A 27,062-nucleotide genomic window follows, 5' to 3' on the forward strand; every position below is an offset into this window, starting at 1 on the left:
TATTAAACACCTGCTGTGTGCGTTGCCCTGCACTGGGCCCTCAGGGACATTGTTTCTCAGTCAGGAGCTGCACCATGGCCCCGGGGTTGGGGTTGGTATCCACTAAGCATTTGATAGGCGATTGAATTGCACAATATGAGAGACACCACAGATAGCTATTTATTTTGTTATCATTGTTAAAAATTTTTTTCCAGGGATGCCTGCGTGGTGCAGTCAAGCATCCAACTCTTGGTTTCGGCTCATGTCATGATCTCAGGGTCGTGAGATCAAGCCCTGCGTCCTGCTCCACCCTCAGCAGTCAAGATCTTGGTTCATCCTCTCTGAAGATGGGGAAGACCTTTGATGAAGGCTGTACCAGGAGAGCAGGTAGAGCTGAGACTCCTCCCGCTCCTCCCCCGACCCCCGCACCAGAGTGGGGAGGGACTGTGGGAGAGGCCCCCGGGCAGGGCAGCCGCCCAGGAAAACCTGGAGGGACCCAAGTCTCGGCTTTCGGCCCTATCTCTCTCTATCACCAAACACCAGGCCTGGGAGTCCCTGACCCTGGGCGCCCTACCTGACCTTGGACAAGGATGGCCACCCAGGAGGCCAGTGAAGAGCATGAGAGGGAAGAGCAGCAGCCCCAGGAGGGCCTGCCTGTGGCCCAGACACCCTGCGGGAGAGAAGGATGGGTGGTCCCAGCACACCCATGCTCCTGCCTCAGCCTGCCCCCCCAGCCCCCACCTCCCAGGACCCAGGAGTCTGGCAGTACTCATAGCTACTCTGTGCCCTAACCCTGTTGCACCTGTGAAGTTCTGGAAACGGAATTGCTGAATCCATAGTTTTTTGGGGGAAAGTGGTCCTGCTGGTTATCGGCTCTTCCTCCTCTGAATGGGCAGAGAAGCAACTCAAGAGTCTGTGCGAGCTGAGACCAGAGAGGGCCACCCCCTTATGCCCTCCCCAAGACCCCAGAGTCCCAAGCCAGCCTCGCCCAAGGTGTCCGGCTGCCTGCTAACAGTTCCCCGGAGTCACGCATGTCCACCCACCGTCCCCAAATGCCTCGTTCGGGGCTCCTGGGGACGACAGCTTTTCTTTCTCACCCCGTGATGCTCACTTCTGAAACCTGCTTTCACTCAGGGAGAGAAACAGGGCGCCAGGCAGTGACATATCACCGGAAAAGACCAGAGGGAGACATGGAATGAGATGGGTTGGGTCTTCCAGGCATTCCAGGAGGTGGCACGGGGTGGTCTGGGGTCGCCAGCAAGGAGGACTGGTCCACTTGTGCCACAGCCAAGCTGTGGGATGCTTTGGATGAGATCCAACAACATGGAAAATAGGGCTAATTTGTTAGGTTTCCTTCTCTTAGGGCAGAGATGAGCATCACCCCATTGTCCGGGAACCACCATCTCCCTCTGCCGTCTTGGCTTGCTGATGGCCTCATTTATGGTGATTTCTGAACGGACTTGGGGAGTTGGGGCTGAATCACAATTGCTTAAGTTTATTGAATGCCTACTATAGTGGGGCACTCTTCTAACTACTTTATATATGAATTGACTGAATCTTCCCACCCTGGGGTAGAGAATATGACCCGCATGTTACATATAGGGTAAACTGACATGGGGGGGGGCGTGGTCCAGGTTCCAAAGGGAGGAGAGGGAGGCTGCCCCCAGAGGCTTTTTCTCTCTGGGGGGGGTGGTCAGTTTCCTCAAATGTGAATGACTAGACTATCAGGAGCTGCACCATGGCCCCAGGGTTGGGGTTGGTATCCACTAAGCATTTGATAGGCGATTGAATTGCACAATATGAGAGACACCACAGATAACTATTTATTTTGTTATCATTGTTAAAAATTTTTTTCCAGGGATGCCTGCGTGGTGCAGTCAAGCATCCAACTCTTGGTTTCGGCTCATGTCATGATCTCAGGGTCGTGAGATCAAGCCCTGCGTCCTGCTCCACACTCAGCAGGGAGTTTGCTTGAGATTCTCTCCCTCCACCCCTCCCCCGCCCCAGCTCTTGCACTCTCTCTCTCTAAAAAATAAATAAATCTTTGAAAAAAGTTTTTTCCAGTTTCATTGAGCTGTAATTGACACATAACATTGCCTCACTTTTAGGTGTACAACATAATGATTCAACGTATGTATATATTGCAAAATGATCACCACAATCAATCTAGCTCCATAGTTAATATAGTTACTCATTTTTTTCTCATGATGAGAATTTTGAAGATGTGCTCTCTTATGAATGTCTTGTAGGGTTCCAACTTCTCCACGTCCTTGAAAATACTTGCTACTATCTTTTTTATTCCAGCCATTCTAGTGGGTGTAAAGGGATATCTCATCGTGGTTTTCATTTGCATGTCTCTGGGGGGGGCACTTATTAAAAATGCAGATTCTGAAAAAAATGCAGATTTTTTTTCTTCAAGATTTTATTTAAATTCAAGTTAGTTCACATATAGTGTAGTGTTAATTTCAGGGATAGAATTTAGTGATTCATCAGTTGCATATAATACCCAGTGCTCATTACATAACATGCCTTCCTTAATGTCCATCACCCAGTTACCCCATCTCCCCACCCACCTCCCCTCCAGCAACCTCAGTTTTTTCCCCTAGAGTTAAGAATCTGTTATGTTTTGAGGCACCTGGGTGGCTCAGTCGTTAAGTGTCTGCCTTCGGCTCAGGTCATGGTCCCAGGGTCCTGGGATCGAGCCCCGCATCAGGCTCCCTGCTCCTCAGGAGGCCTGCTTCTCTCTCTCCCACTCCTCCTGCTTGTGTTCCCCCTCTCGCTGTGTCTCTCTCTGTCAAGTGGGTAAGTGGAGTCTTTGGAAAAAAAAAAAAAGAATCTGTTATGTTTTGCATCCCTCTGTGTCTTTATCTTATTTTATTTTTCTTCCCCTTCCCCCATGTTCATCTGTTTTGTTTCTTAAATTCCACATATGAGTGAAAAGAAATGTGGAAAGAAATATTGTGGGTATTCTTAACCCACACCCAAATGTGGAAATAAAAGTGGGTATTCTTAACCCACTCCCAAGAGAGTCCAATTCAGTGAGTCTGGGATGAGGCCCAGGAAAAACAGGGGGTGGGGGGGACGTCATTTTTTCCCTGATAACTAGATTTAACTTCTCATGCAAGCCCCGTTTCCTCCTGGTAAGCCAACCAGTCATCACAATTGAACAAATATTCGGCCCGTACCTTGGGACGGAGACCAGGGAAGGTAGAGATGGGCAGGCGTGGGGTCCTTAGCAGTATCTGTGGGCTCACTCTGAAACGGTACCTTCAGCCACTCAATCATTTGTTCCTTTGTTTACATTTGTTTGTGTTGTTTTCTCTTACTTACAACTAGACACATCCTGACTGATACTCACCCTTACAGTTGAAAGGGACAAAGCCAGTCCTGAGCTCTGAAAAGGGAGATAAATTTTTTCTTTTCTTTTTTTTTTTTTTAAGATTTTATTTATTTATTTGAGAGGGAGAGAGAGAGCAAGCGATCATGACCTGAGCTGAAGGCAGCTGCCTAACCGACTGAGCCACCCAGGCGCCCCAGGGAGATCATTTTAAATGCTTGCTTTTAGGAATGGGATGAGAGGCACATGCCTTAGTCTGCTCAAGCTGCTATTTTTAAAAATACCATAGGGGCGCCTGGGTGGTGCAGTCAGTTAAGGCTCTGACTTGTTTTCAGCTCAGGTTGTGATCTCAGGATCATGAGATCGAGCCCCGCATCAGGCTCCAAGCTCAGCGAAGAGTCTGCTTAAGACTCTCCCTCTACTCCCACCCGTGTGCACGCGCTCTCTCTCTCTCTCTTTCTTTAAAATAAATAAATAGAGGCACCTGGGTGGTACAGTCAGCTAAGTGTACGACTCTTGATTTCGACTCAGGTCATGATCTCAGAGTTGTGAGATTGAACCCTGTGTCAGGCTCCGCACTCAGTGAGGAGTCTGCTTGTGATTCTCTCTCTCTCCCTCTGCCCCTCCCCCACTTGCACATTCTCTCTCTCAAATAAAGAAAGAAATCTTTTAAAAATGTAAATAAATAAATAAATCTTTAAGAAAATACCATAGACTGGGTGGCTTATAAACAACATTGTTCTGGAGGCTGAGGACGTCCAAGATCAAGGTGCCCGCAGATTTGGTTCCTGGTGAGGGTTCTCCTCCTGGTGGACGGATAGCTGCCTGGTGTTGTGCTTCTCCAGGAGGAGAGAGGGAGCTCTGGTGTCTCTTCCTCTTCTTAGGAGGGCTCTAATCCCATCACAAGGGCCCCAACCTCATGAACTCATCTCAGCCTAATTACCTCCCAAAGGCCCCACCTCCAAATAACACCCCACTGGAGATTAGGGCCTCAACATATGCACTGGGGTGGGGCCACAAATATTCAGTACGTAATAGCATGGTAACAATGGCCGTGTGTGTTTTAGTTGGGAATAGATACCAAAGCCCTTTAAGCTAGTCTCTCTGCCCACAGGGGTCTAGAAATTTCCATCTGATTTTTACAAGAAAGGAAGCTTCCCAAATAGCCAGTAGATGATATCCATAGTCAATAACTGGAGAAGAATCTTATAGACATTATACCAAGAAGGGTGGCCCTGGCCACAAGGTCAGTCATGGGGCCATGAAGGTGGGCAAGAGAAGGACCTCCCCGCTTTCCCACATCTGGCAGGAACCTGTCATTTTAGGGATGCTGACTGATGCATCCAACCTCCTCATAGATCCCCAAATGGACAGACCAGAAGAGATTTAGCAAAATGTTAATTTCCTTTTAATTGGGGTAAAATACACATAACACGAATCTGACCATTTTTACCACTTTCCAGCGTACAGTGCCGTGGAATTAAAGCACATTCACAGTGTTGTGCAACCATCCCCACTCTCTAGTTCCAGAACTTGTTCATCACCAGAAAGAGGAAATCCTGGATCGATTGGCACTTACTCTCCCTCCCCTGCCCCAGCGCCTGGCAACCACGAATCTGCTTTCTGCCTTTATGAAGATTTGCCTGCTTTGGACATTTCCTATGTGTGACATTTTGTGCCTGGCTTCTCTCCCTGAGCATAATGTTTTCCAAGTTCATCTATGTTGTAGCAGGTGCCAGTACTTAGTTCCTTTTTAGGACTGAATAATACCCCATTACATGAATAGACCAGCTTTTGTTTATCCGTTCATCGGTTGATGGGCATTTGGGCTGTTTCCTCCTTTTGCCTACTGTGAATAGTGCTGAACTACTAGCTGTTACTTAGCCTTTCCTCAGTACCCTATGTATCTAGTAATAGCAGTTGCTTACTGATTGTCATAATCGCTGTTGCCCACATCCGACCCTCCACTGCAGACCCCCCTCTTGTTCAGCAGTGGTCAATCCTCAGGCTGGCAAATAAGTTTCACTCAATAGGGAGTCCTCCGCAAGCGTAGAAAAAACTACCAATGCTACTCATGTCTTTTGGGGCTAGCAACATTATCCATTTGTATCGGAACAGCTATGAAGAATCTCAAGAGTGTCCCGCCATGGGGAGATCTACCTGTTTCCCAAATATTTCTTCCCAAAGCAACACAAAAATAGGGGAAAGCAAACTATGGCATAGCCTGAACACAGAGAATGCCAGAATGTAAAAGGATCATGAGGAAAAGTGAAGAATCATGGAAGTGAAGCATGAGACCCCCACCCTTGTGCTTCATGCCTGCACAATGGAGAAAAAGTGCAGCGGATACAAAAATGGGAAACTAGCAAAGTAATCTAAGGTTGATCTAGGACTAGTTCCAGAAAGACGAAGCTAACCCTAAGTCTGAAAATACTGCAATGATGTCTGAGCAGATCAGAGTGTGGATTCCAGAAAAGGAATGGATTAAAGGGACAGTGTTCCAAATGCATAGCTTCTGGGGAAAGGAAAAAAAAAAGGAAGAGAGAAGAGCTCATTGGAAGTCTGGTGGCGAAGAGGAATGGAAGGGGCAAATGTAGGGCCCTTCAAGACAGAAGAAAACTATAGAAATTGGAGGTCTCTCAACCTACATTCCTGCCACCAACAAAACAGAACAATTTCACACCTGAACAACAGAGAAAAAGTGCAACGGATACAAAAATGGGAAACTAGCAAAGTAATCCACAGAAATTGGAGGTCTCTCAACCTATATTCCTGACACCAACAAAACAGAACAAACACTAAATTAAGTTGATTTGCTGCATTGACAGAAGAGGGAGACATTGAACTGCATAGCTCAGAGACCAGTCCCAGTAACAAAAAAATGAGCGAAAGGAACATAGTAAGTCCACAGAGAGTAATTGCAAAAATTCAGGAAATGAAAATCCACATAAATGAACAAGGGAAAAAGTACCCCTGAAAGGAGTCAAGAAGTAGAAGGATTTTGTAAGTCAACTTTCCAAACAATACTGTGTAGTCCAACAGGCATTTGCCGATAAGAAAAAAAAAAAAATCTCCTTATATCAAAAATTCAGGGGGCGCCTGGGTGGCTCGGTTGGTTAAGCATCAGACTCTAGATTTCAGCTCAGGTCATGATCTCAGGGTCATGAGATCGAGCTCCAAGTCGGGCTGCGTGCTGTGTGTGGAGCCTGCTTAAGATTCTCTCTCCCACTCCTTCTGCCCCCACCCCCAATCATGCACTCCCTCACTCGTGCTGTCTCTGAAAAAAAAAAAAAATCAAATACTAAAATGCTGACATGGGCAGGGATAAATGAAAAGAGAGTCCAACCAACTCAGGAAGGAAATGGAATAAAAAGGCAAAATTATCTCAGATATATAGAAAAAATTGTAAGGTACTCAAGAAAGAATAAACCCCAACAAAAATTTGATAAAGGGCAGTGGAGAGAGGCAGGAAAACATCAAAGAGTAACAATGACATTGAGAAAGAAGTAAAATGGGGCCAGGGTGGGGCACCTGGGTGGCTCAGTCAGTTAAGCATTTAACTTTGGCTCAGGTCATGATCTTGGAGTCCTGGGATTGAGCCCTGCATTGGTCTCCTGCTCAGCGTCGTGTCTGCTTGTCCCTCTCCCTCTCCCTCTGCTTCTCCCTTGCTTGCGCGCTCTCTCTCTCTACATAAATAAAATCCTTGGGGAAAAAAATAGGGCCAGGAAGAAATGGATTGAAATGGAATTCCAGTCACTGAAGGAATAACGTGTATATTATTGGAGTCCTGAAGAAGAAAGTGAAAACAATGAAACAGAGTGAATATTTAAACCATAATCAAAAAAATTTCAGAAATAGAAAATCACCTGAATTTACACATTAAAAAGGCTCACCAAGGGGCGCCTGGGTGGCTCAGTCGTTAAGCAACTGCCTTCGGCTCGGGTCATGATCCCAGGGTCCTGGGATCGAGTCCCGCATCGGGCTCCCTGCTCGGCGGGGAGTCTGCTTCTCCCTCTGACCCTCCCCCCTCTCATGTGCTCTCTCTCTCTCTCTCAAATAAATAAATAAAATCTTCAAAAAAAAAAAAAGGCTCACCAGGAACCTAAGAAAATTAACCCAGCATAGCCAACTCTGAGACCTATTTTAAAACTATTCAATTTCAAAGATTAAGATAAAATCCTCAAATGCTCCAGATCAAATAATTTACCAAGTCAAAAGAATTTGACTGCCATAAGACTTTTCAAGACTAGGGACACCTGGGTGGCTCAGTAGGTTAAGCGACTGCCTTCAGCTCTGGTCCTGATCTCAGGGTCCTGGGATGAAGTCCCACTGGGCTCCCTGCCAGCGGGGAATCTGCTTCTCCCTCTCCCTCTGCTGCTCCCCCTGCTTGTGCTCTCTCTCTCAAATGAATAAATAGATAAAATCTTAAAAAAAAAAAAAAAGACTTGGGGCGCCTGGGTGGCTCAGTTGTTGGGCATCTGCCTTCAGCTCGGGTCATGGTCCCGGGGTCTGGGATCGAGCCCCGCATCGGACTCTGCTCAGCGGGAGGCCTGCTTCTCCCTCTCCCACGCCCCCTGCTTGTGTTCCCTCTCTCGCTGTGTCTCTCTCTGTCAAATGGATAAAATCTTTAAAAAAAAAAAAAAAGACTTTTCAAGACTAACATTCAAAATGAGACAACAATGAGCGTCATTTAAAAAACAGACAAACAAACAAACAAACAAACCACAAGACAAGGGCGCCTCGGTGGCCCAATTGGTTGGGTGACTGCCTTCGGCTCAGGTCATGATCCCGGAGTCCCAGGATCAAGTCCTACGTCAGGCTTCCTGCTCAGCGGGGAGTCTGCTTCTCCCTCTGACCCTCCCCCTTCTTGTGCTCTCTCTCACTCTCTCCCTCAAATAAATAAGATCTTTAAAAAAATAAAAATCAAAAAACAAAAGAAAACAAAAAACCCAGTGAGCAAAAGTGCGAACCAAGGATTTGCTACCCAGCCCAGCTGTCCTTCAACTGCACACAAGACGTTAAGGAACTCTGTACCCATTGGTCTTGCCTGAAGAAGCCATAAGAGGATATACTTCATCCAACAACAGGATAATTGTTGCTCACAGAGGTACGAATTAGAAATTCTGTAACTACTTCCTATGTATTCTAGGATTGAGCAGACTATTAGCAAATATATTGTGAATAATGAGCACCAGGTTTCTCACTATTGGAGAAAGAAGTTACAAATAAGGACAAGGAAAGGCCAGAATGAATTATGTGATGTTGGACTGGAAGTAGGGTATTGGTATGAAATCATGGGTTTGTTTGTTTGTTTTTGTTTTTTAAAGTAATCTCTATACTCAACATGTGGCTCAAACTCACAACCTTGAGATCAAGGGTTGCATGCTCTACCTGCTGAGCCAGCCAGGCATCCCTGGAACTCCCGGTTTTTAATAGATGTACACAGATAAGTAGATATAGAAATAAACTCAGAAGTGTGTGTGCGTGTGTGTACCAGTTAGTATACATGCATATGTTTCCTAGCTGTACCCACCGAGAAGACATATAGCAATGGACACTCCCAAATCAAAAGCATACCTAACCACAATGAGATACCACTTCACATCTACTAGGATAGTTATTATCAAAAAATAAAAATAAAAATAACCAGTGTTGGCAAGGAGAAACTAGAACCCTCATGCGTTGCTGGTGGGAATGTAAAATGATGTGACCACTGTGGAAAACAGTTTGGCAGTTCCTCAAAATGTCATGCATAGAGGGGGCGCCTGGGTGGCTCAGTCTGTTGGGCATCCGTCTCTTTGTTTCTGCTCAGGTCATGATCTCGGGGTCTTGGGGGTTGAGCCATGCACTGGGCTCCATGCTCAGCACGCAGTCTGCTTGAGATTCTTTGCCCTCCCTCTTCCTCCCCCTCTGCCCCTCCCTCTCTCTAAAAATAAATAAATAATCTTTATAAAAAATGTTACACATAGAGTTATCAGATGATTAAGAAATTCCACTCCTAAGTACGTACCTACAAGATTTAAAAGCAGGGACTCAAACAGATATTTGTACACCCATGTTCATAGGAACACTATTTACAACAGCTGGTACATGGAAGCAACCCAAATGTCTATCAACAGATGAATGGATAAACAAATGTGGGGTATTCATATAACCGGGTATTATTCAGCTATAAAAAGGAAGGAAACTCTGACATATGCTAAAACACAGATTAACCTTGAAGACATTATGAACACAGATTAACCTTGAAGACATTATGTCAAGTAAAAGAAGCCAGACACACAAAAAACAAATATTGTGTAATTCCACTTATATGAAGTTCCTGGAATAGGCAAATTCAGATACAGAAAGTAGAACAGAGGTTACCTGGGACCGGGCAAGGGAGATGGGGTGTTAGTGTTTAGTGGGGACAGAGTTTCTTTTTTTTTTAAAGATTTTATTTATTCAGGGCGCCTGGGTGGCTCAGTTGGTTAAGCAACTGACTTCGGCTCAGGTCATGATCCTGGAGTCCCGGGATCGAGTCCCGCATCGGGCTCCTTGCTCAGCGAGGAGTCTGCTTCTCCCTCTGACCCTCTCCCCATCATGCTCTCTCTCTGTCAAATAAATAAATAAAATCTTTTAAAAAAAAGATTTTATTTATTCATTTATTTGAGAGAGAGAGAGTAAGAGCACGAGTGGGGGTAGGGGCAGAGGGAGAGGGAGAAGCTGACCCCCTGCTAAGCAGGAAGCCCAATGATGTGGGGGATGGAAAAGTTTAGGAGATGGATGGTGGGATGGTTGCACAACATTGTGCATGTACTTAATGCCACTGAATTGTACCTTTTAAGATGGTAAAAACAAAACAATAAATAGCCCACAGATCTTGGTTCCTAAGTACCGTCTCTAAAAAAAAAGGAACCAGAGCTCACTGGAGGACTGGTTGATCCCAGATCTGGGGCTAGGAAAAACAAGATGTAAACCTGAAAGAATTCTTTTTTTTTTTTTTTAAGATTTTATTTATTTGAGAGAAAGAGAGAGAGAGCACAAGCAGGGGGAGCGGCAGGCAGAGGGAGAAGCAGGCAGGCTCTCTGCTGAACAAGGAGCCTGATGCAGGACTCAATCCCAGGACCCTGGGATCATGACCTGAGCCGAAGGCAGACGCTTAACCAACTGAGCCACCCAGGCACCCCCTGAAGGAATTCTTAATGGCCAAAGCTGGGACAATTTGAGCAAGAAAAGAAATGATTGTGGGGTACCTGGCTGGCTCAGTCAGTGAAATGTGCGACTCTTGATCTTGAGATCATGAGTTCAAGCCCCATGTTGGATGTAAAGATTACGTCAAGCTAAAATCTTAAAATAAATAAACAAACAAATAAATGTAGAATAATTAAGAAAATCACTACTGAAATAATTACCACAGACAATCCACTGATGGATGCCAAAATGAGTGGATGGGAATTTTATGCAAAATCGAGTATTTTCAAAGTCTCAAAGTATCTCCTCGCAAGATATTTATTCATTACCGAGGGGAAAATATTAACTTAGGAAGGGAGGAAAGTGACAGGCACCACCTTAACCAAGTAATTGTGGTGAGCATTGCCAATATCAAGACATATCGACACTGTGTAACCCTTGAGATGAGGCGCTAGGAAGGACACAACATCACCTCTGCAGTATTTTTGCCAAAAAGGATAACTAACCTCAGTGTAATTATGAGAGACAAACAAACAAGAAAGAAAGAAAAAAAAAAGAAAGAAAGAAAGAAAAAGGAAAAGAAAAAAAACCAACAACACAGATGAACTCAAATTGGGGGACAGTCTGTCAAAAAGGTTAAGGACAGAAAGACAATAAGAGACTGAACGTGGGGAACTGTAAGAGATGCATTTGTGTTGTTTTAAGCCCCTAAATTGGTGGTAATTTGTTACAACATCAATAGGAAACTAACACTCACATTCAGAAATAACGTTTTTTAAAAATTTGTATGACGAAAGTCACAAAACTTTACTGAATGACATTTTAAAGGTACCTCATAAAGAGATTATGTGTTCAGGAATGAATGAGCACATAGATAGACAGACAGACACACAGACATGTACATACCTACACGTATATATGTATATTCCCAACATTACAAATTAATTCAAAACTGTATCCGCGAAATAAGATATACACAGCAGTAGAGAGAAACATGTTGAAAGACAACAATGTCTTCGTTTACATCAAACATAATATATACAACTATAGTATAGTATAAAACATAAAGTATAAAGTATAGTATATAGTATAAAACTATAGTAACTGAAACAGTGGCAAAAAAATAGACATAAGTTGGGGGCGCCTGGGTGGCTCAGTTTTAAGCATCTGCCTTCGGCTCAGGTCATAATCTCAGCGTCCTGGGATCGAGCCCCACATCGGGCTCCCTGCTCAGTGGGAAGCCTGCTTCTCCCTCTCCCACTCCTCTGCTTGTGTTCCCTCTCTTGCTGTCTCTCTCTCTCTCTGTCAAACAAATAAAATCTTTTTAAAAAATAGACATAAGTTCAATGGAGCACAAAATGCAATGTGCAACTTTATTAAGGAGATGTCATGGGGGGAGTTGGGAGGTCGAGACCACCAACAGAAGAAGGGAGAGGTCTATAGCCTATGGAGGGACAGGCCTTAGAGGAGAAGAGGGTCTCAGACACTCTCTCAGGATTGCAAAGACCTCCATGCAGGAGGAGGATGGCAATTCACCAGAGGGAGAAGCAGAAAGAATGCGGCCAGGGAAACAAGCAGAATGTCCAAGCTGCCTAATCTCTGGAGACAGGTGGGGAGGGGGAGCATTGGCCCTCAGGAGCCAGGGCAGGGGGACAAGGGCTTCTTGCACGTCCAGAAGTTTTCCACACTACATCTGTTATCATTCCAGCCATCGCTGTACAATTCTACACAGTCCTCGTCTCCATGGTTGTTGGGTTCCCCTTCTTTCCAGAAGCTGTGAACACCATCAAATCCATAAGCCCCCTACTCCACTCAGAGACCACCCCCCCAGCCCACAATACCCCCCTTTGGAAGAGTGGGTCCCTGACCTTGGGCAGCTAAAGTCCAAGGACCAGCCAGAGAGTGGTGAGGATTCAGAGGCAGTGCTTTCAAAATGAGGGTTCAAACACCCCTTCCATCGGAATCAGCTCTGGCAAAGTAAAAATGCAGACTCCTGGGCCCATGCCTAGATTTATAGAATCAGACTCTCCCACCCTGGGATGGAGCCAGGACTCTGTATCTCCACCAAGCTCCTCTGGGCATGCTTTCCAATCCAGGGTCTGAGCACCCCCGGTTTGGGTTTCCCTGCGCACGCGTCCTGGGCCATTTTCTCTAGGAGGTCACCTGAGTTGCAGGGGAGAGTTGTCCACCCATTTCCAGGAACCCTCGTTGTGGTGGTCACTGAGGCCGATCCAGGTGCGCTGGTTATTTCTCGTATTCCAAGACTTCAGAAATTTCTGGGGAGGGACGGCGGGGGCGGCGGGGGTGGGGGGAGGGGCAGCAAGCTGTCACCCGCCCCATGTCTGCCCACATCCCCACGGTTATCCCCCGCCCCCCATGAAAGACTTCCTGCGGTCCAGCCTATAGCCCTCACTCAAGTTGCATGTGTTCACATGCGTGTGTATGCTGTGGTTGTGTGTTAATGGGCACACACATGTGGAAATGTGTTAACTTGTATCTGGGGGGACATTACGTATGGGCTCAGGAGTGCGCTGAGTCCCCTTTCTGTCCACAGATGGGCTCCTATCATGCGGGGTCTTCTCTCACGTGACCTTCCCAAGCCCACCGTGGGGCCTCCTCCAGGAAGCCTTCCCTGCCCACCTCCCCGCCCCAGCTGCCCCTGGGCCTCCGTCTCTCAGACGGCAGAAGAGGGACAGATGGCTTTTTTGCTGACACTCACATGGCCCCGCCCCAGACGGGAATTCAGCCCAGCCCACCTGCTCCTCAGTACTGCTGATGATCACCAGCTGGGCCCTCAAGTTCTGACACGCGGAGATGGCATCTTTCCAGACGTTCTGGGTCTGGGAGAAGAAGTAGCAGCTTCCCTGGAAGAGTTCCCATTTCCAGGGACAGGGGCGGCAGAGGCCAGCTGGGGAGGAGAGTGGGGGTGGGGCGGACAGGCCCCCCAGCACCTGCATCAGCTCTGAGAACCCCCTAAGTTCAGCTCTCAGCTCAGTCCCCAAAAAATCCACGTGAGAGATCCCAGCTCTGCCCTCCTCAGGTGGGGAGCCATAGAAAGTGAGTTCCAGCCCCACATGTGATCCCCAAACTCCCTCCCGACCTTGGTGTCTGACCCTTACCCAGGGTGACATTCATCCAGGTCAGCTGCTGGAGGATCTCCTCCAGGTCTGAGCGTGTCAGCTCCTGAGAAACACCCACTGGAAGAAGGACTTTAATTATGAAACACCCAGTGTGTGCTTAGTGCAGAGAGGGCCCCATGAGAACCTATCTATAGATTTCACAGTGACCCCGAGAGTCCATTATGCAAATAAAAAAAACTGAGACTCAGAGAATAACTTGCCTGACATTGCCCCCAGGGTCTCATCCAGGGATCCAGTCTCCTCCCCAACCTTCAACCCTACGGGGTCGGGTGGGGTGGGGGGGATGGAGGGGTGAAGGGGTGGAGGGGGCAGGCGGTGGCTCATCCAAAGTCACACAGCCTCTGAGCCCTCTCCCACCCCGAACCCTGCGTTCAGCCCTTCACCTTGGCTGGGGCTCTCCTGATGGTCCCACATCTCTTTCTGCAGGGATTGGTGAATCCTGGAGACTACAACAGAGCAGAGAATTCCCCTTTATCAGCACCATCTGTAGGCCTGACCCTGTGTCGAATCTGGTTTCCAGGTCTCTCTGGGAATTTAAGTTGCCTGTGGAGGAAGATGAGCTGCATCCCGAAGATAAGGACACAGGCTCAGAGCGGGGTAGTAACCAGCGCACCATCACACAGAAGGCTATGTGGAGCTCAAATGCCCAAGCCCTAGTGGGTCTGGGGGCTGTGGGATAGGGCAAAGACCTAAAGGGACCCAAGACTCCAAGCCCCCAGCCCCTGACTCACCTTGAACCAGGATGGTCACCAGGAGCATGAAGAAGCCCAAAGAGATGAGAAGCAGCAGCAGAGGCAATTGGGCCCGGGTCAGACACTCTGCAGGACCGTCAAATGGGCAGAGCCGAGGTTCTCAGGGACAGACCTTGCCCCACCCACCCATGCTGGAGGGGGCCTCCCAGCTGCCCCTTCCCCAGATGCCTGCCCCCCGAACCACCCGCCTCAGTACCTGGCAAGCTCCTTGAGCTCCTGAGTAGTCCGGTGTATTTCTTCTTTACTCTCTGGCCCCCAAAAATCTCCTCCTCTGAACAGGACAGAACACACTCAGCTGAGCTTCGAAGCCTGCCAAGCCTTGTTTGTGAGGACTGCAAGCTGGAGGCCAGCCCCAAACCCCCCGGAGACCCTGGAGCCCTGTCCTCCCTACCATCACCCCTGAGTGGGGGCTCAGCCTCACCGGGGTCCCCTGGCTCCTTGGAGTCACACATCTCTGCCATTCTCCTCTTCTCTCAGGCTCCTCTCCCGATGACGGTTTTTATAACCCCACGTGCTGCCCTGGCAGCCCCTCCTCAGGAACATTCCTCCCCAGTTCAGGAAGAACAAGAAACAGGACATTGCTTTCTCCCAGAACAGTGGGTGGAAGAATCAAGTGCTGACGCAACTAGTAGAGAGGACATGAGGGAGGGGCAAGAGCTGCATGGTCACTTGGTGTCCAAAGGCACTGCTCCAACCCCTTGCTAGTCCCGCCACCATTGGCCTTGCCTTGTCAGGGTCTCAGTTTCCTCAGCTGTGAAATGGGACCATCACCCTGCCTTGCACTGTTCTTCTGAGGTTTAATACTGTGTGCTAGCCGTGGGGTATAAATTGCCTGTTCTTTTTTTTTTTTTTAAAGATTTTATTTATTTATTTGAGAGAGAAAGAGAATGAGAGAGAGCACGAGAGGGGGGAGGGTCAGAGGGAGAAGCAGACTCCCTGCCGAGCAGGGAGCCCGATGCGGGACTCCATGCAGGGACTCCAGGATCATGACCTGAGCCAAAGGCAGTCGCTTAACCAACTGAGCCATCCAGGTGCCCTGCAGAAGATTTTTAATTTAATACAGTCCCACTTGTCTATTTTTGGTTTTGTTGCCTGTGCTTTTGGGGTCATATAAAAAAAAAATTTCCCAGACCAATGTCAAGAAGCTTTCCCTCTGTGTTTTCTTCTAGTAGTTTTACAGTTTCAGGTGTTACATTTAAGTCTTTAATTGATTTTAAGTTGATTTTTTATATTTATTTATTTATTTATTTATTTATTTATTTATTTATTTATTTATTTATTTATTTATTTGAGGGAGAGAATGAGAGAGAGCACATGAGAAGGAGGAAGGTCAGAGGGAGAAGCAGACTCCCTGCCGAGCAGGGAGCCCGATGCGGGACTCCATCCAGGGACTCCAGGATCATGACCTGAGCCGAAGGCAGTCGCTTAACCAACTGAGCCACCCAGGCGCCCTAAATTGCCTGTTCTAATAGCAGATACTCAGTAGTGATGGCCCTTAGCAGGTGTCTCACGGTTCCGCACGGGGTGTGTTCTCCCTTGTGGAAACAAGTAATAAATCTGAATTTGTTCAACCACAGGTGTGTTCCTGGTGGTCTTTGACTAACAGTTCTCATAAGAGCCCTAGGAGAAAGATACAGTTATTATCTGGCTTGACAGATGAGGAAATTGAGAAACAGAGAGAGAAAGCAACTGCCTGAGGTCACATAGCTTGTAAGTGGTGGGGCTCAGGCAGGTGGACCTCTGAATCCCTGCTTAACCACTACATTAAGCAATTACTCTTTTCCCCCTTTGTAATTACTAAGTATTTTGTAGAGAGTCACTTTGAAACTGTGTGTATCAAACTCTCAATTTATGTATGTATGGACTCATGGTTTCCTACCTGATTCCATTGGTTACATGTTACTATCTCTCTCTCTCTCTCTTTTAATCTAAAGTGAGTTCCCAGCAGACAGCATATAATTGGATCATCTTTTTATCCATTCTGTCAATCCCTACCTTTTTAAAAAATGTATTTATTTATTTGAGAGACAGAAAGGGAAAGAATCCCAAGCGGACTCCACGCCGAGCATACTACAAACGTTTTTTAATGTGTTATTTGGTGCACGTATATACATAAATCTGTTGGCTATATATCGAGGAGTGGAATTTTGAGATTACAGTGTACACGTACATATTCTCCTTTAGTAGATACTGCCAAACAATTGTTCTAATTGTTACGTATTTCTTGGTATTGCCCTTAATTTTCATTTTAGCCTTTTTAATGGGTACAAAGTGGTATTGATTATGATCTGAATGTATATTTCCTTCATGACTAATGATGTTGAGCACATTTTAATGTGCTTGTGACCATGTGGATATTCTTTTTTTCCAAACTCCCTATTCTAGTCTCAAGCAATTTATATATATATTTTTAAAGATTTTATTTATTTATTTGACAGATAGAAACATAGCGAGAGAGGGAACACAAGCAGGGGGAGTGAGAGAGGGAGAAGCAGGCTTCCCGCTGAGCAGAGAGCCCGATGTGGGGCTCGATCCCAGGACCCGGGGACCATGACCTGAGCCGAAGGCAGACACTTAACAGCTGAGCCACCCAGGCGCCCCGCAATTTATATTTTTTATCTAAGGCTACATTTTTTGGTTCAGGGAATGAGGTAGATTTTTTTTTTGATTGATCAACCACCATTTATTTTATTTGTAAAATTTTTAAAAATTTAAATTCAATTAATTAACATATAATGTATTATTAGTTTCAGAGGTAGAAATCAGTGATTCATCAGTCTTATATAATACCCAGTGTTCATTACATCACGTGCCCTCCTTAATGTCCATCACCCAGTTACCCCATTCCCCCCCTCCCCTACAGTAACCCTCAGTTTGTTTTCTATGATTAGGCGTCTCTTATGATTTGTCTCCCTCTCTGACTTCATCTTGTTTTATTTTTTCCTCTCTTCCCCCATGATCCTCTGTTTTGTTTCTTAAATTCCGCATATGAGATCATATGATAATTGTCTTTGTCTGATTGACTTATTTCGCTTAGCATAATACCCTCTAGTTCCATCCACATCATTGCAAATGGCAAGATTTCTTTTTTTTTTTTTTGAGGACTGAGTAGTATTCCATTGTATATATAAGGCACATCTTCTTTACCCATTCATCGGTCTATGGACATCTGGGCTCTTTCCATAGTTTGGCTATTGTGGACATTGTTACTATAAACATTGGGATGCAGGTGTCCCTTTGGATTACGACATTTGTATCTTTGGGGAAAATACCCAGTAGTGCAATTGCTGGGTCACAGGATAGCTCTATTTTCAACTTTTTGAGGAACCTCCATACTGTTTTCCAGAGTGGCTACACCAGCTTGCATTCCCATTAACAGTATAAGAGGGTTCTCCTTTCTCTAAATCCTCACCACCATCTGTCGTTTCCTGACTTGTTAATTTTAACCATTCTGACTGGTGTGAGGTGGTATCTCATTGTGGTTTTGATTTGGATTTCCCTGATGTCGAGTGATGTTGAGCATTTTTTCATGAGTCTATTGGCCATTTGGATGTCTTCTTTGGAGAAGTGTCTGTTCATGTCTTCTGCACATTTCTTGATTGGATTATTTGTTTTTTGGGTGTTGAGTATGATAAGTTCTTTATAGATTTTGGATACTAGCCCTTTATCTGATATGTCATTTGCAAATATCTTCTCCCATTCTGTTGGTTGTCTTTTGGTTTTGTCGACTGTTTCCTTTGCTGTGCAAAAGTTTTTATCTTGATGAAGTCCCAGTAGTTCATTTTTGCCTTTGTTTCCTTTGCCTTTGGAGATGTGTCTAGCAAGAAGTTGCTGCAGCTGAGGTCACAGTCAATCTCTCCCTTTTAATTGGAGAGTTTAGTTCATTTCTATTTAGTGTAATTACTGATAAGGTAGGGTTTATATCTCCCATTTTGATATTTGTTTTTTATATGTCTTATGTCTTTTTTGTCCTCAGTTCCTCCAGTCCTATCTTTTCTTGTGTTAATTAGACATTTTCTAGTGTATCATTTTATTCTCATGTTTCTTTTACTATATACTTTTGAAGCATTTTCTCAGTGGTTGCCCTGGAGATTACTATTAACATCTTCATTTGTAACAATCTAGGTTGGATTAATACCAACTTAGTTTTAATGGTATACAAAACTTTGCTCCTTTATAGTTCCATTTTCCCTCCCTTTATGCTGCTATTATCACAAATTACGTCTCCATACATGTGTGCCAATCAACTTAGATTTCTAATTACTGCATTATACAGTTGTCTTTCAAATCAGGTGGGAGAAAAAGAAGTTACAAACAAAAATTACATTTATACTGTCTTTATATTTACTTGTGTAGTTACCTTTATGGGGAGTCTTTATTTCTTCATGTGTATTTGAGAAACCATCTAGTGTTCTATCACTTCATCCTGAAAGGCTCCTTTTATTTCTTTTATTGCAGTGAAATACTCATAACATAAAATTTACCATTTAAACTGTACAATTCAGGGGCACCTGGGTGGCTCAGCCATTAAGCGTCTGCCTTCGGCTCAGGTCATGATCCCAGGGTCTTGGGATCGAGCCCCACATTGGGCTCCCTGCTCGGCGGAGAGCCTGCTTCTTCCTCTCCCACTCCCCCTGCTTGTGTTCCTGCTCTCACTAACTCTCTCTCTGTCAAATAAATAAATAAAATCTTTAAAAAAATAAAAATAAAAATAATAAACTGTACAATTCAGGGGCGCCTGGGTGGCTCAGTTGGTTAAGCATCTGCCTTCGACTCGGGTCATGATCCTGGGGTCCTGGGATTGAGGCCCGCATCGGGCTCCGTGCTTGGCGGAGAGCCTGCTTCTCCCTCTCCCTCTGCCCTTCCCTCTGCTTATGCTCTCTCTCTCTCTCTGTCAAATAAATAAATAAAATCTTTTTAAAAAATAAATTGTACAATTCAGTAGCAATTAGTGCTTTCACAGTGTCATGGATGTTGTGCAACCATCACCATTGTCTAGTTCCAGAATATTTTCATCACCCCAAAACAAAACCCCATAGTCACCAAGTAGTCACTCCCATTTCCACTTTACTCACACACGCCCCAAAACCACTAATTTACTTTCTGTCTCTATGGATTTACCTATGATGCATATTTTGTGTAAATGGAATCATACAAAATGTGAGTTTTGTGTCTGGCTTCTTTCACTTATTATAAGGTTTTCAAGGTCCATCCATGTTGAAGCAGGGATCAGTACTTTTTCTCTACGGCTGAATGATCGTAGTTTTGTGGGATATATAATTCTTGGCTGGCAGGGTTTTCCCCCCTTTTCAGCGTTTAGAATATGTCTTCTCACTGCCTTCTAGCCTCCATGGTTTCTGATGAGAAATAAGCTATTAATCTTACTAAGGACCAATTATACATAATGAGACATTTATCTCTTGCTGTGTTCAAGATTCTTTCTTATCTTTGTCTTTAGACAGTTTTAATATGTGTCTAAGTGTGGATCTCTTTGTTTAGCCTACTTGGAGAATGTTGAAGTGTAGCCTAACACTTTCATCAAATTTTGGAAGCTTTCAGCCATTTCTTCAAATATTTCCTGCCCCTTTCCATCTTTCTTCTCCTTTTGACATTCCTATTATGCATATGTTGGTATGTTTGATGGTGTCCCTCAAGTCTCTGAGGCTCTGTTAAATTTTTTTTAAGATTTTATTTATTTATTTATTTGTTTATTTAAGAGAGAGAGAGACAGACAGAGATATCGACAGAAAGCACAAGCAGGGAGGAAAGGGAGAAGCAGGCTCCCCACTGAGCAGGGAGCCCAACCCAGGGCCAGATCCCAGGACCCTGGGATCATGACCAGAGCCAAAAGGCAGACGCTTAACAGACTGAGCCACCCAGGTGCCCTAGGTCTGTTAATTTTTCTTCATCCTTTTTTAAAAGATTTTATTTATTTATTTGACAGAGAGAGACACAGCGAGAGAGGGAACACAAGCAGGGGGAGCGGAAGAGGGAGAAGCAGGCTTCCCGCCGAGCAGGGAGCCTTATGCGGGACTTGATCCCAAGACCCTGGGACCATGACCTGAGCTGAAGGCAGATGCTTAACAACTGAGCCACCCAGGCACCCCTCTTCATCCTCTTTTCCCCCCCTGTTGCTCTGACTGGATAATCTCAATAGATCTATCTTCAGTTTTTGTTTTGTTGTGTTTTTTTTTTTGAAATTTATTTTTTTTAATTTTATTTATTTTTTTTATTCTTATGTTAATCCCCATACATTACATCATTAGTTTTAGATGAAGTGTTCCATGATTCATTGTTTGGGCATAACACCCAGTGCTCCATGCAGAACGTGCCCTCCTCAGTACCCACCACCAGGCTAACCCGTCCCCCCACCCTATCTTCAGTTTTTTCTGATTCTTTCTTCTGCCTGTTCAAATCTGCTATTGAACCTACTAGTGAAATTCTCATTTCAGTTATTGTACTTTTCAACCTCAGAATTTCTATATGGTTCCTTTTTAGAATTTCTCTTTACTGATATTCTCTATTTGGTGACACATTGTTCTCATACTTTTCTCTTTTTTTAAGATTTTATTTTTAAGTAGTCTCTATACCCAGTGTGGGGCTCAAGTTCAAAACCCTGAGATCAAGAGTCACAAGCTCCACCAGATGAGCCAGCCAGGCACCCCTGTTCTCATACTTTTCTTTAGTTCCTTACATATGATATCCTTTAGCTCTTTGAACATATTAAAACAGCTGATTTAGAATATTTGTCTAGTAACTCCAACATGTGGGCTTTCTTAGGAAGAATTTTTATTCACTGTTTTTTCCCCGTGTATGGGTAATACCTCCTTGTTTCTTTGTATGTCTCATAATATTTTTGTTGAAAAATGGACACTTCGAATAATATGACAACTATGGAAATCAGATTTTCCCTCCTCCTAAAGATTTGCTGTTCCTGCTGTTTGTTATAGTTGTTGCTTTTTGTTTATTTAATTACTTTTCTGCACTAATTCTGCAAAGACTATATTCTCTGCCATGTATGCCCATTAAAATCTCTAGTCAGTTAGCTTAGAAGTTAGGTGATGGTTGGACAGGCAGGTGTTCCCTGAACACCTCTAAAAGTCTCCCAGTCTCTGCTGAGGGTCTTTGTATGTTCACACACAACTTCAACGTGCAGCCAGAAAGTTTGAAGCTCTGCCTTAGCCTTCACTTCCTGCTTTCATAGAGCCTCAAAGTCAGCCAGAAGTGAGAGCTTAGGGCTTTCTCAGGTCTTTCCTGAGCATGCACAAAGCTGTGCACACAGGTGACCTTTCAGATCCCAAGATATATCAGAACTTTTCAAAGCCCCTAAGGACATTTCATTCCTTAAATTTTCCTTATGAGACTTGTGATTAGGTTATTATTTGCCCCTTCACCCCATGCACCTGTCATGTTAAAATATTTGACAAATGTCCACTGGGAAGAGGCTTTTAGCACTGGGCAAGTTCAAACAAGGTCAACTAAAGACTAACCTTTCAAGTGTGGTCTTCTGGGGAACCAGAAGACAGATCAAATAATGACTTTTGTTTGGCAATGAGGATTTTCAAGAGCTCCAGCGATGTTCTTCTCCCTCCAGTACCAGCAATATGGGCTGTTATTTTTCAAGTCTACTTCTGAGTTGGAGAGTGGGGAATAGAATTAGAGTGAGTTAAAATTCCACTGAGCTCACTGTTGTTTAGTGAGATCCAGCTGTTCTTCTTTTCTAAAGAAACTCAGGGAGTATTTCTAAATACTCCCTGAATTGTTGTAAGATTTTGATTGATTTCCAGAGTTCTAAAAATGCTGATTCTGAAAAAGTTTGCAGTTTATTACATTGCTTTTATAGAAGGGCAAAATTTACTCTGCCATTTTTGCTGATGTTATTTTCCTCCCACCCTGCATATTTTTGATGCTTAAATTGTCTTTGATTTGGCCAGTGGAAGCCTATCATACTGACTTCTGTCCTGTTGACATCTGCCTATCCATTTTTTGCTAATCAGTTTTCCTTCCTGTTGGTTTGCAACCTCAGGAATTTCCCTGGGTGAAATCTGAAACTGGTCCCCATATACATAGGGCAGGGAGAAAAAGAAGAAAGAAGCAGGCCACTCCAGATTGGTAGGTGGCAGTTTTAATAAGCAAAGGAATTACATATGAGGCTTGTCTTGGGTGTTTGCAAGACAAGTAGATCTCCACACCTGCCTACCAGAATCTTAAAAGTTCATACAGAGGCCTTAACAGGATTCATTCACATATATCATTCAGATGGCCTCATTGCCACATCACTATCTCAAGGCTATGTCCTTGCCGCATCCTTTGGGAATGGGGAAGGCAAGTGGAACCCACATTCCAAGGACTGGGGAGGGAGTGAGGAGCCTCTGAATGCCCAGGTCCAGCTCACAGGTCAACCATTGAACTTCTCCAACCAGTGACCTTCTCCAACACTTCCTTTCTGGTCTAACTAGATGTTTCAGGCTTTCCCTGTCCCAACTCTGGAATCAGCCATTTTTCCAAATAGCCCTGGTTGCCTTTAAGTGGAGAATGGCATTCAGAAACCAAGACCTGGGTGTGCTCACTGTTATTGAAGTATCACTAGTTCTAGGACTTCCCAGTAGACAAATGGGAACACACCACACATGCACACACACACACACACTTCTCCAAATATTTTGAAAACCATGATTTCACACCACTACCTCCAATTAAATACAATAGGGTTCATTCTAGTTTTCTTTCCACTCAACTTTGTAATACCCTTCTCTGATGTTGGGAAATCTGGTTCCCATCATCCTGAATTAATTAATTAATTAAACCAATTCCCCCATATATAATCAATCTCGCTTTTCCACCACCATCCTCTACTCTGTATGGATGTCTCCCTTACTGTGCTTGGACACTGACTTCTTGCACCAGGCAGACAAACTGTCGTGTGGTTCTTCTTACCTCACTTGGGCTCCGACACCACATACCAGTTCATCCCTCTGCACAGATGCCCTCCTCACAAGGTTTGGACTCCAACACTCTAGTGGCCACCACTTTGAACATTTGCTCTTTTCATCGAAGAACTGGCTGATTTCCTCTGTCTCCCAAACATCTCTCTATGCCTGCAAGCCCTCCCATACCCAGAGCTGGTGTCTGCCTGCCCCCTGGTATGGAAGCTGCCGCTGCTCTTGACTCACCTATGAAGGGCTCATTTTATCCCTGAAAACCAGCTCATCAAAACCTTTTTGCAATCACCACCCTTAACTAGCTCTATTGAAAAGAATGGGTTTTAATCTGGGTTGTCACCACAAAAGTGAGGGTCTTTTGGGTCCTTCTACATTTTAACCAGAAGTAAAAATCTGACCAGCATTCCTTGAGCACTCATTTTGTGCTAAATGCTTTTTGGACATGATCTCAGTTAATTCCCATAACCCAGCTAGTATTTTTCCACTTTACCTAAGAGCAAAAAGAGGTTCGGAGATTATGTCCCCTGCCCGTGAATGCTGGAGCTGGGGGACAGAGCAAGAAAGCACATCAACTTCATTTATCTCTGTGCCTCAAACTCCAACCAGCTCAAAAAATGGGAAGGGGGATTGATAATGCAGTCTCTCAGATTTAGATTTAGGGAGTCCAAGGGAGGGAGGAGGGGGGCCAGGCTCAGGCTCAAAATTTGTTTCTCTGTCCACTATCTGTCTCCCCCAGAATGTCACTTTCTAGACCAAGAGTTGGCAAACATGTTCAAAAAAAGGGCCACACAGCAAATATTTTTTGGCTTTGTAAGTCATACGGTCTCTGTCACAATGACTCAACTCCGCCACCGTAATGTGAAGGCACTACAGACAGTATGTCAGCGAATGGAGGGGGGCTGGCTATGCAGAGGGAGGAGACTGAGTCTGTCTCCTTCACCGCTGTATCCCCAGTATCAAGCACTGGCGCTCCATCAGTGTTTGCTAAATAAATGAACTAATGAATGAAATAAATGAATACCTAAATGGGTTATCATTGCTTGTATGTTCTTGGTGGAGATGTGGTGACACCCATTTCACCTATGGGGACCACTGAGGCTCGGAGAATTGAGGAGACCTGCCCATGGCTGCACAGCACGAGGCAGAGCTGGAGTCCAAGGCCAATTCTGCCCCATCCGTGCCCAGCTGGGTCTCCTGAGGAGGTGGTGGTTTTCCTATCTGCAGACACATCAGCAGAGCTGTAACATCAGCCCCTCGGGACACCAAACAAGATACTCTCTCCGGGATGGGCTATTCCTACCACATTCGTTATTAACCGTTTCACCTGGGGTTGAGCACCGTGTGATTGATCCCAGACTAGCCATCCAATTTTCCCTGCTGGGGCTAGGGAGTCCTGCTGAAAGACTTTCAGTTCCTCTGGGAAGTCACATTCTGTCTCACTTCCTGATCCTTGCATGTGCGAATCGCTCCAATGGGCAACACTCCTTTTCTCACCACCCTATTCCATCTCTACTCAAACAATTCATCCTTCAGAATGTAACCTTTCCCCCAGAGTGTAATCTCCTTCTGGAAGCTCTTGGAGTGTTTTCCACCATCACCAAACTGTTTTGCAACTTTCGGCCAACACCAACTGGATGTCCTACAAATTTAACTCAGTGTTGATATTATCAACCTGGAGATAGCATCAGATCTGTTAAAAAAACAAAGTTCAACTGAATAAGTGTTAAAGATCTTACTGCCTTTTTTCAATTTTTCATGAATCGAGCAACATCCAATCTAGCCGATAGAAAAGAGTTTTGAGGAGCTGGACAAGGCAAGAGACTTTACAGACAGAAGGAAGCAAGAACAAAGAAATTGTGCTAGGCAAAAAAGTGGGTTGGTTACTGCAAGCTTCCTTGCCTTGCCCCATAGGGGAGGGCAGTGGTCCACAAGGCAGGTCACCTGACTAGTGCTGATCAGGTGATTCTTGACTGGCTGGTTAAGAGTCCACTTCTGAGAGAGCCAAACTGTGATTAAGTTAAACTTCGGTTTCATGACATGGGGCTTAGTGTGTTTGGGGCCTTGTTCTTACAGATCCCACAGGTTAAGAGCTCAGTCCCACCGGACTGTCCTCAACTTCAGACACCAATCACAAGTCCAAGCCACCCATACCTCTCACTGACTGGCTATAAATCAGGGGTTCCCACGACAACCTCCTCAGGTCCCTTCAGATAATTTGTTAGAACTACTCATAAAACTTAGGGGGAACATTTACATACATTTCCTGGTTTCTTATAAAGGATACAGATGAGCAGCCAAATGAGGAGGTGCACAGAATGAGTCCAGAGGGTCCTGCATGCAGGTGGCTCTGTCCCCACAAAACTGGGCTGCACAGGCCTCCCACATGTGGACGCCTCACCGACCAGGAAGCCAACCAAGTCTTGTTGTTGAAGAATTTTTGTAGAGTTTAACCTCCAGCCCCCAGAAGTTGCAACCTTCTAATCATTTGGCCTTCTTGGTGACCAGACCCCCCTGAGGCTGTGGAGGGGCCCTATGCCAAGTCATCTCGTTAACATAAACTCAGGTATGATCCAAAGAGGCTCCTTATAAATAACAAATGACACTCTTATCACTCAGAAAATTACAAGGGTCGGGGCGCCTGGGTGGCTCAGTCGGTTGGGCGACTGCCTTCGGCTCAGGTCATGATCCTGGAGTCCCGGGATCGAGTCCCGCATCGGGCTCCCTGCTCAGCAGGGAGTCTGCTTCGCCCTCTGACCCTCCCCCTTCTCATGTGCTCTCTCTCATTCTCTCTCTCAAATAAATAAATTAAAAAAAATCTTTAAAAAAAAAATTTCTCTTTAAAAAAAAAAAAATACCACCTCTTCCGAGAAGTCTTCCTTCCCTACCCACTTGTAGCCCGTTCCCAAACTAACTGGGCTCATAGACTCTGCCACACCCTGTAAGCTTTGACCTGATAGGAGGTTTTCCCTATAGGAGGTCAGAACCCACTTAACCTCCCATGGCTCAGACAAGTGACACCAGCAGCTTTAGGGATGTCATTCTCCCCCTTCTTTGAAATGTTGGCCAGGCTCGGCTGGCCTCTCAGAAACTCAACAGAATTCCAGAACCTCGGCTAACATCCACAGACCAGGAGGAGAACACCGAGCGCTGTGGTCAGGAATCAAGGAATGGGCAGCCTGCTGGGTTTCTCGCCAGGCTGGACAGCGCCACCCAGTGCTCAAGGTGGCTTCGACACTGGTTTAGAGAACAGAGACCACGCGTTCCTACCTCCTTGCCTTTGCACTGGCTGGGACCTCTGCCTAGCCTGCCACACCCTTCCTCCATCTCGCCAACATTTTGCATGGTCTTGAGAGTGACCCCACAATCCTCCGGGTTTGCTCATTTTCCTCACCTTGAGCGTTAGCCCTTCCTGGGCACTGCTGCTCCAGGAAGAAGGGCATGCCCTACCACAGAGTTCTGCCCTGCAGCGAAGTCAGCTCCTGGGTCTGCTCTTGCTTCAGCCCTGGAAGCTCAGTTCCTGGGGATGCAGATGATCTGTGCCTCACGTCTTGGAACAGGAAGTCTTCCAGGAACATAGGCATGCTTCTCACATCTTCGGAAAAAACAAAAAAACACACAAAAAAACAACTCCTCAGTCCTCTAGGTGTCACCAAACTTCTTGGAAAAGTGTTTTCCTCACTGCTGCCTCCCACCACTCCATGAAAATGACCAAGAGCAGGAACTACCTTCCCCTTGAGAA

The 27,062-nt window shown here is 45.3% G+C and overlaps 1 protein-coding gene across 3 annotated transcripts; it reads right to left on the reverse strand.

Moving 5' to 3' along the window:
* Nucleotides 1–11,847: 11,847 nt before the first annotated feature.
* On the reverse strand, nucleotides 11,848–26,779 carry LOC110593796 (CD209 antigen-like protein 2). Of its 3 annotated transcripts, none has more exons than XM_021705174.2 (8): nucleotides 26,715–26,779; nucleotides 14,578–14,652; nucleotides 14,361–14,447; nucleotides 14,013–14,075; nucleotides 13,609–13,686; nucleotides 13,246–13,397; nucleotides 12,653–12,765; nucleotides 11,848–12,263 (listed from the first exon to the last, which is right to left on the reverse strand). In XM_021705174.2, exons 1-8 carry the CDS (start codon nucleotides 26,761–26,763, stop codon nucleotides 12,122–12,124), a joined length of 759 nt encoding a protein of 252 aa, XP_021560849.1. In that variant the 5' UTR covers nucleotides 26,764–26,779; the 3' UTR covers nucleotides 11,848–12,121. The 3 variants fall into 3 exon arrangements, with proteins under 3 accessions (XP_021560849.1, XP_021560850.1, XP_021560851.1); XM_021705175.2 differs by lacking the exon at nucleotides 26,715–26,779 and adding an exon at nucleotides 14,803–14,848; XM_021705176.2 differs by lacking the exons at nucleotides 14,013–14,075; nucleotides 26,715–26,779 and adding an exon at nucleotides 14,803–14,848.
* Between the last annotated feature and the right edge of the window lie 283 nt (nucleotides 26,780–27,062).

Source organism: Neomonachus schauinslandi, chromosome 1, assembly GCF_002201575.2.
Source record: "Neomonachus schauinslandi chromosome 1, ASM220157v2, whole genome shotgun sequence".
Classification (NCBI taxonomy): domain Eukaryota; kingdom Metazoa; phylum Chordata; class Mammalia; order Carnivora; family Phocidae; genus Neomonachus; species Neomonachus schauinslandi.

Coding starts and splice junctions, on each gene's coding strand:
- LOC110593796 (XM_021705174.2), bottom strand. CDS start 26,763: ATGCCCTTCTTCCTGGAGCAGCAGTGCCCAGGAAGGGCTAACGCTCAA. Junction 14,653..26,714: donor AGGAAGGGCTAACGCTCAAG/GTGAGGAAAATG, acceptor TGTCCTGTTCAG/AGGAGGAGATTTTTGGGGGC. Junction 12,264..12,652: donor AACTCTCCCCTGCAACTCAG/GTGACCTCCTAG, acceptor TGGTGTTCACAG/CTTCTGGAAAGAAGGGGAAC.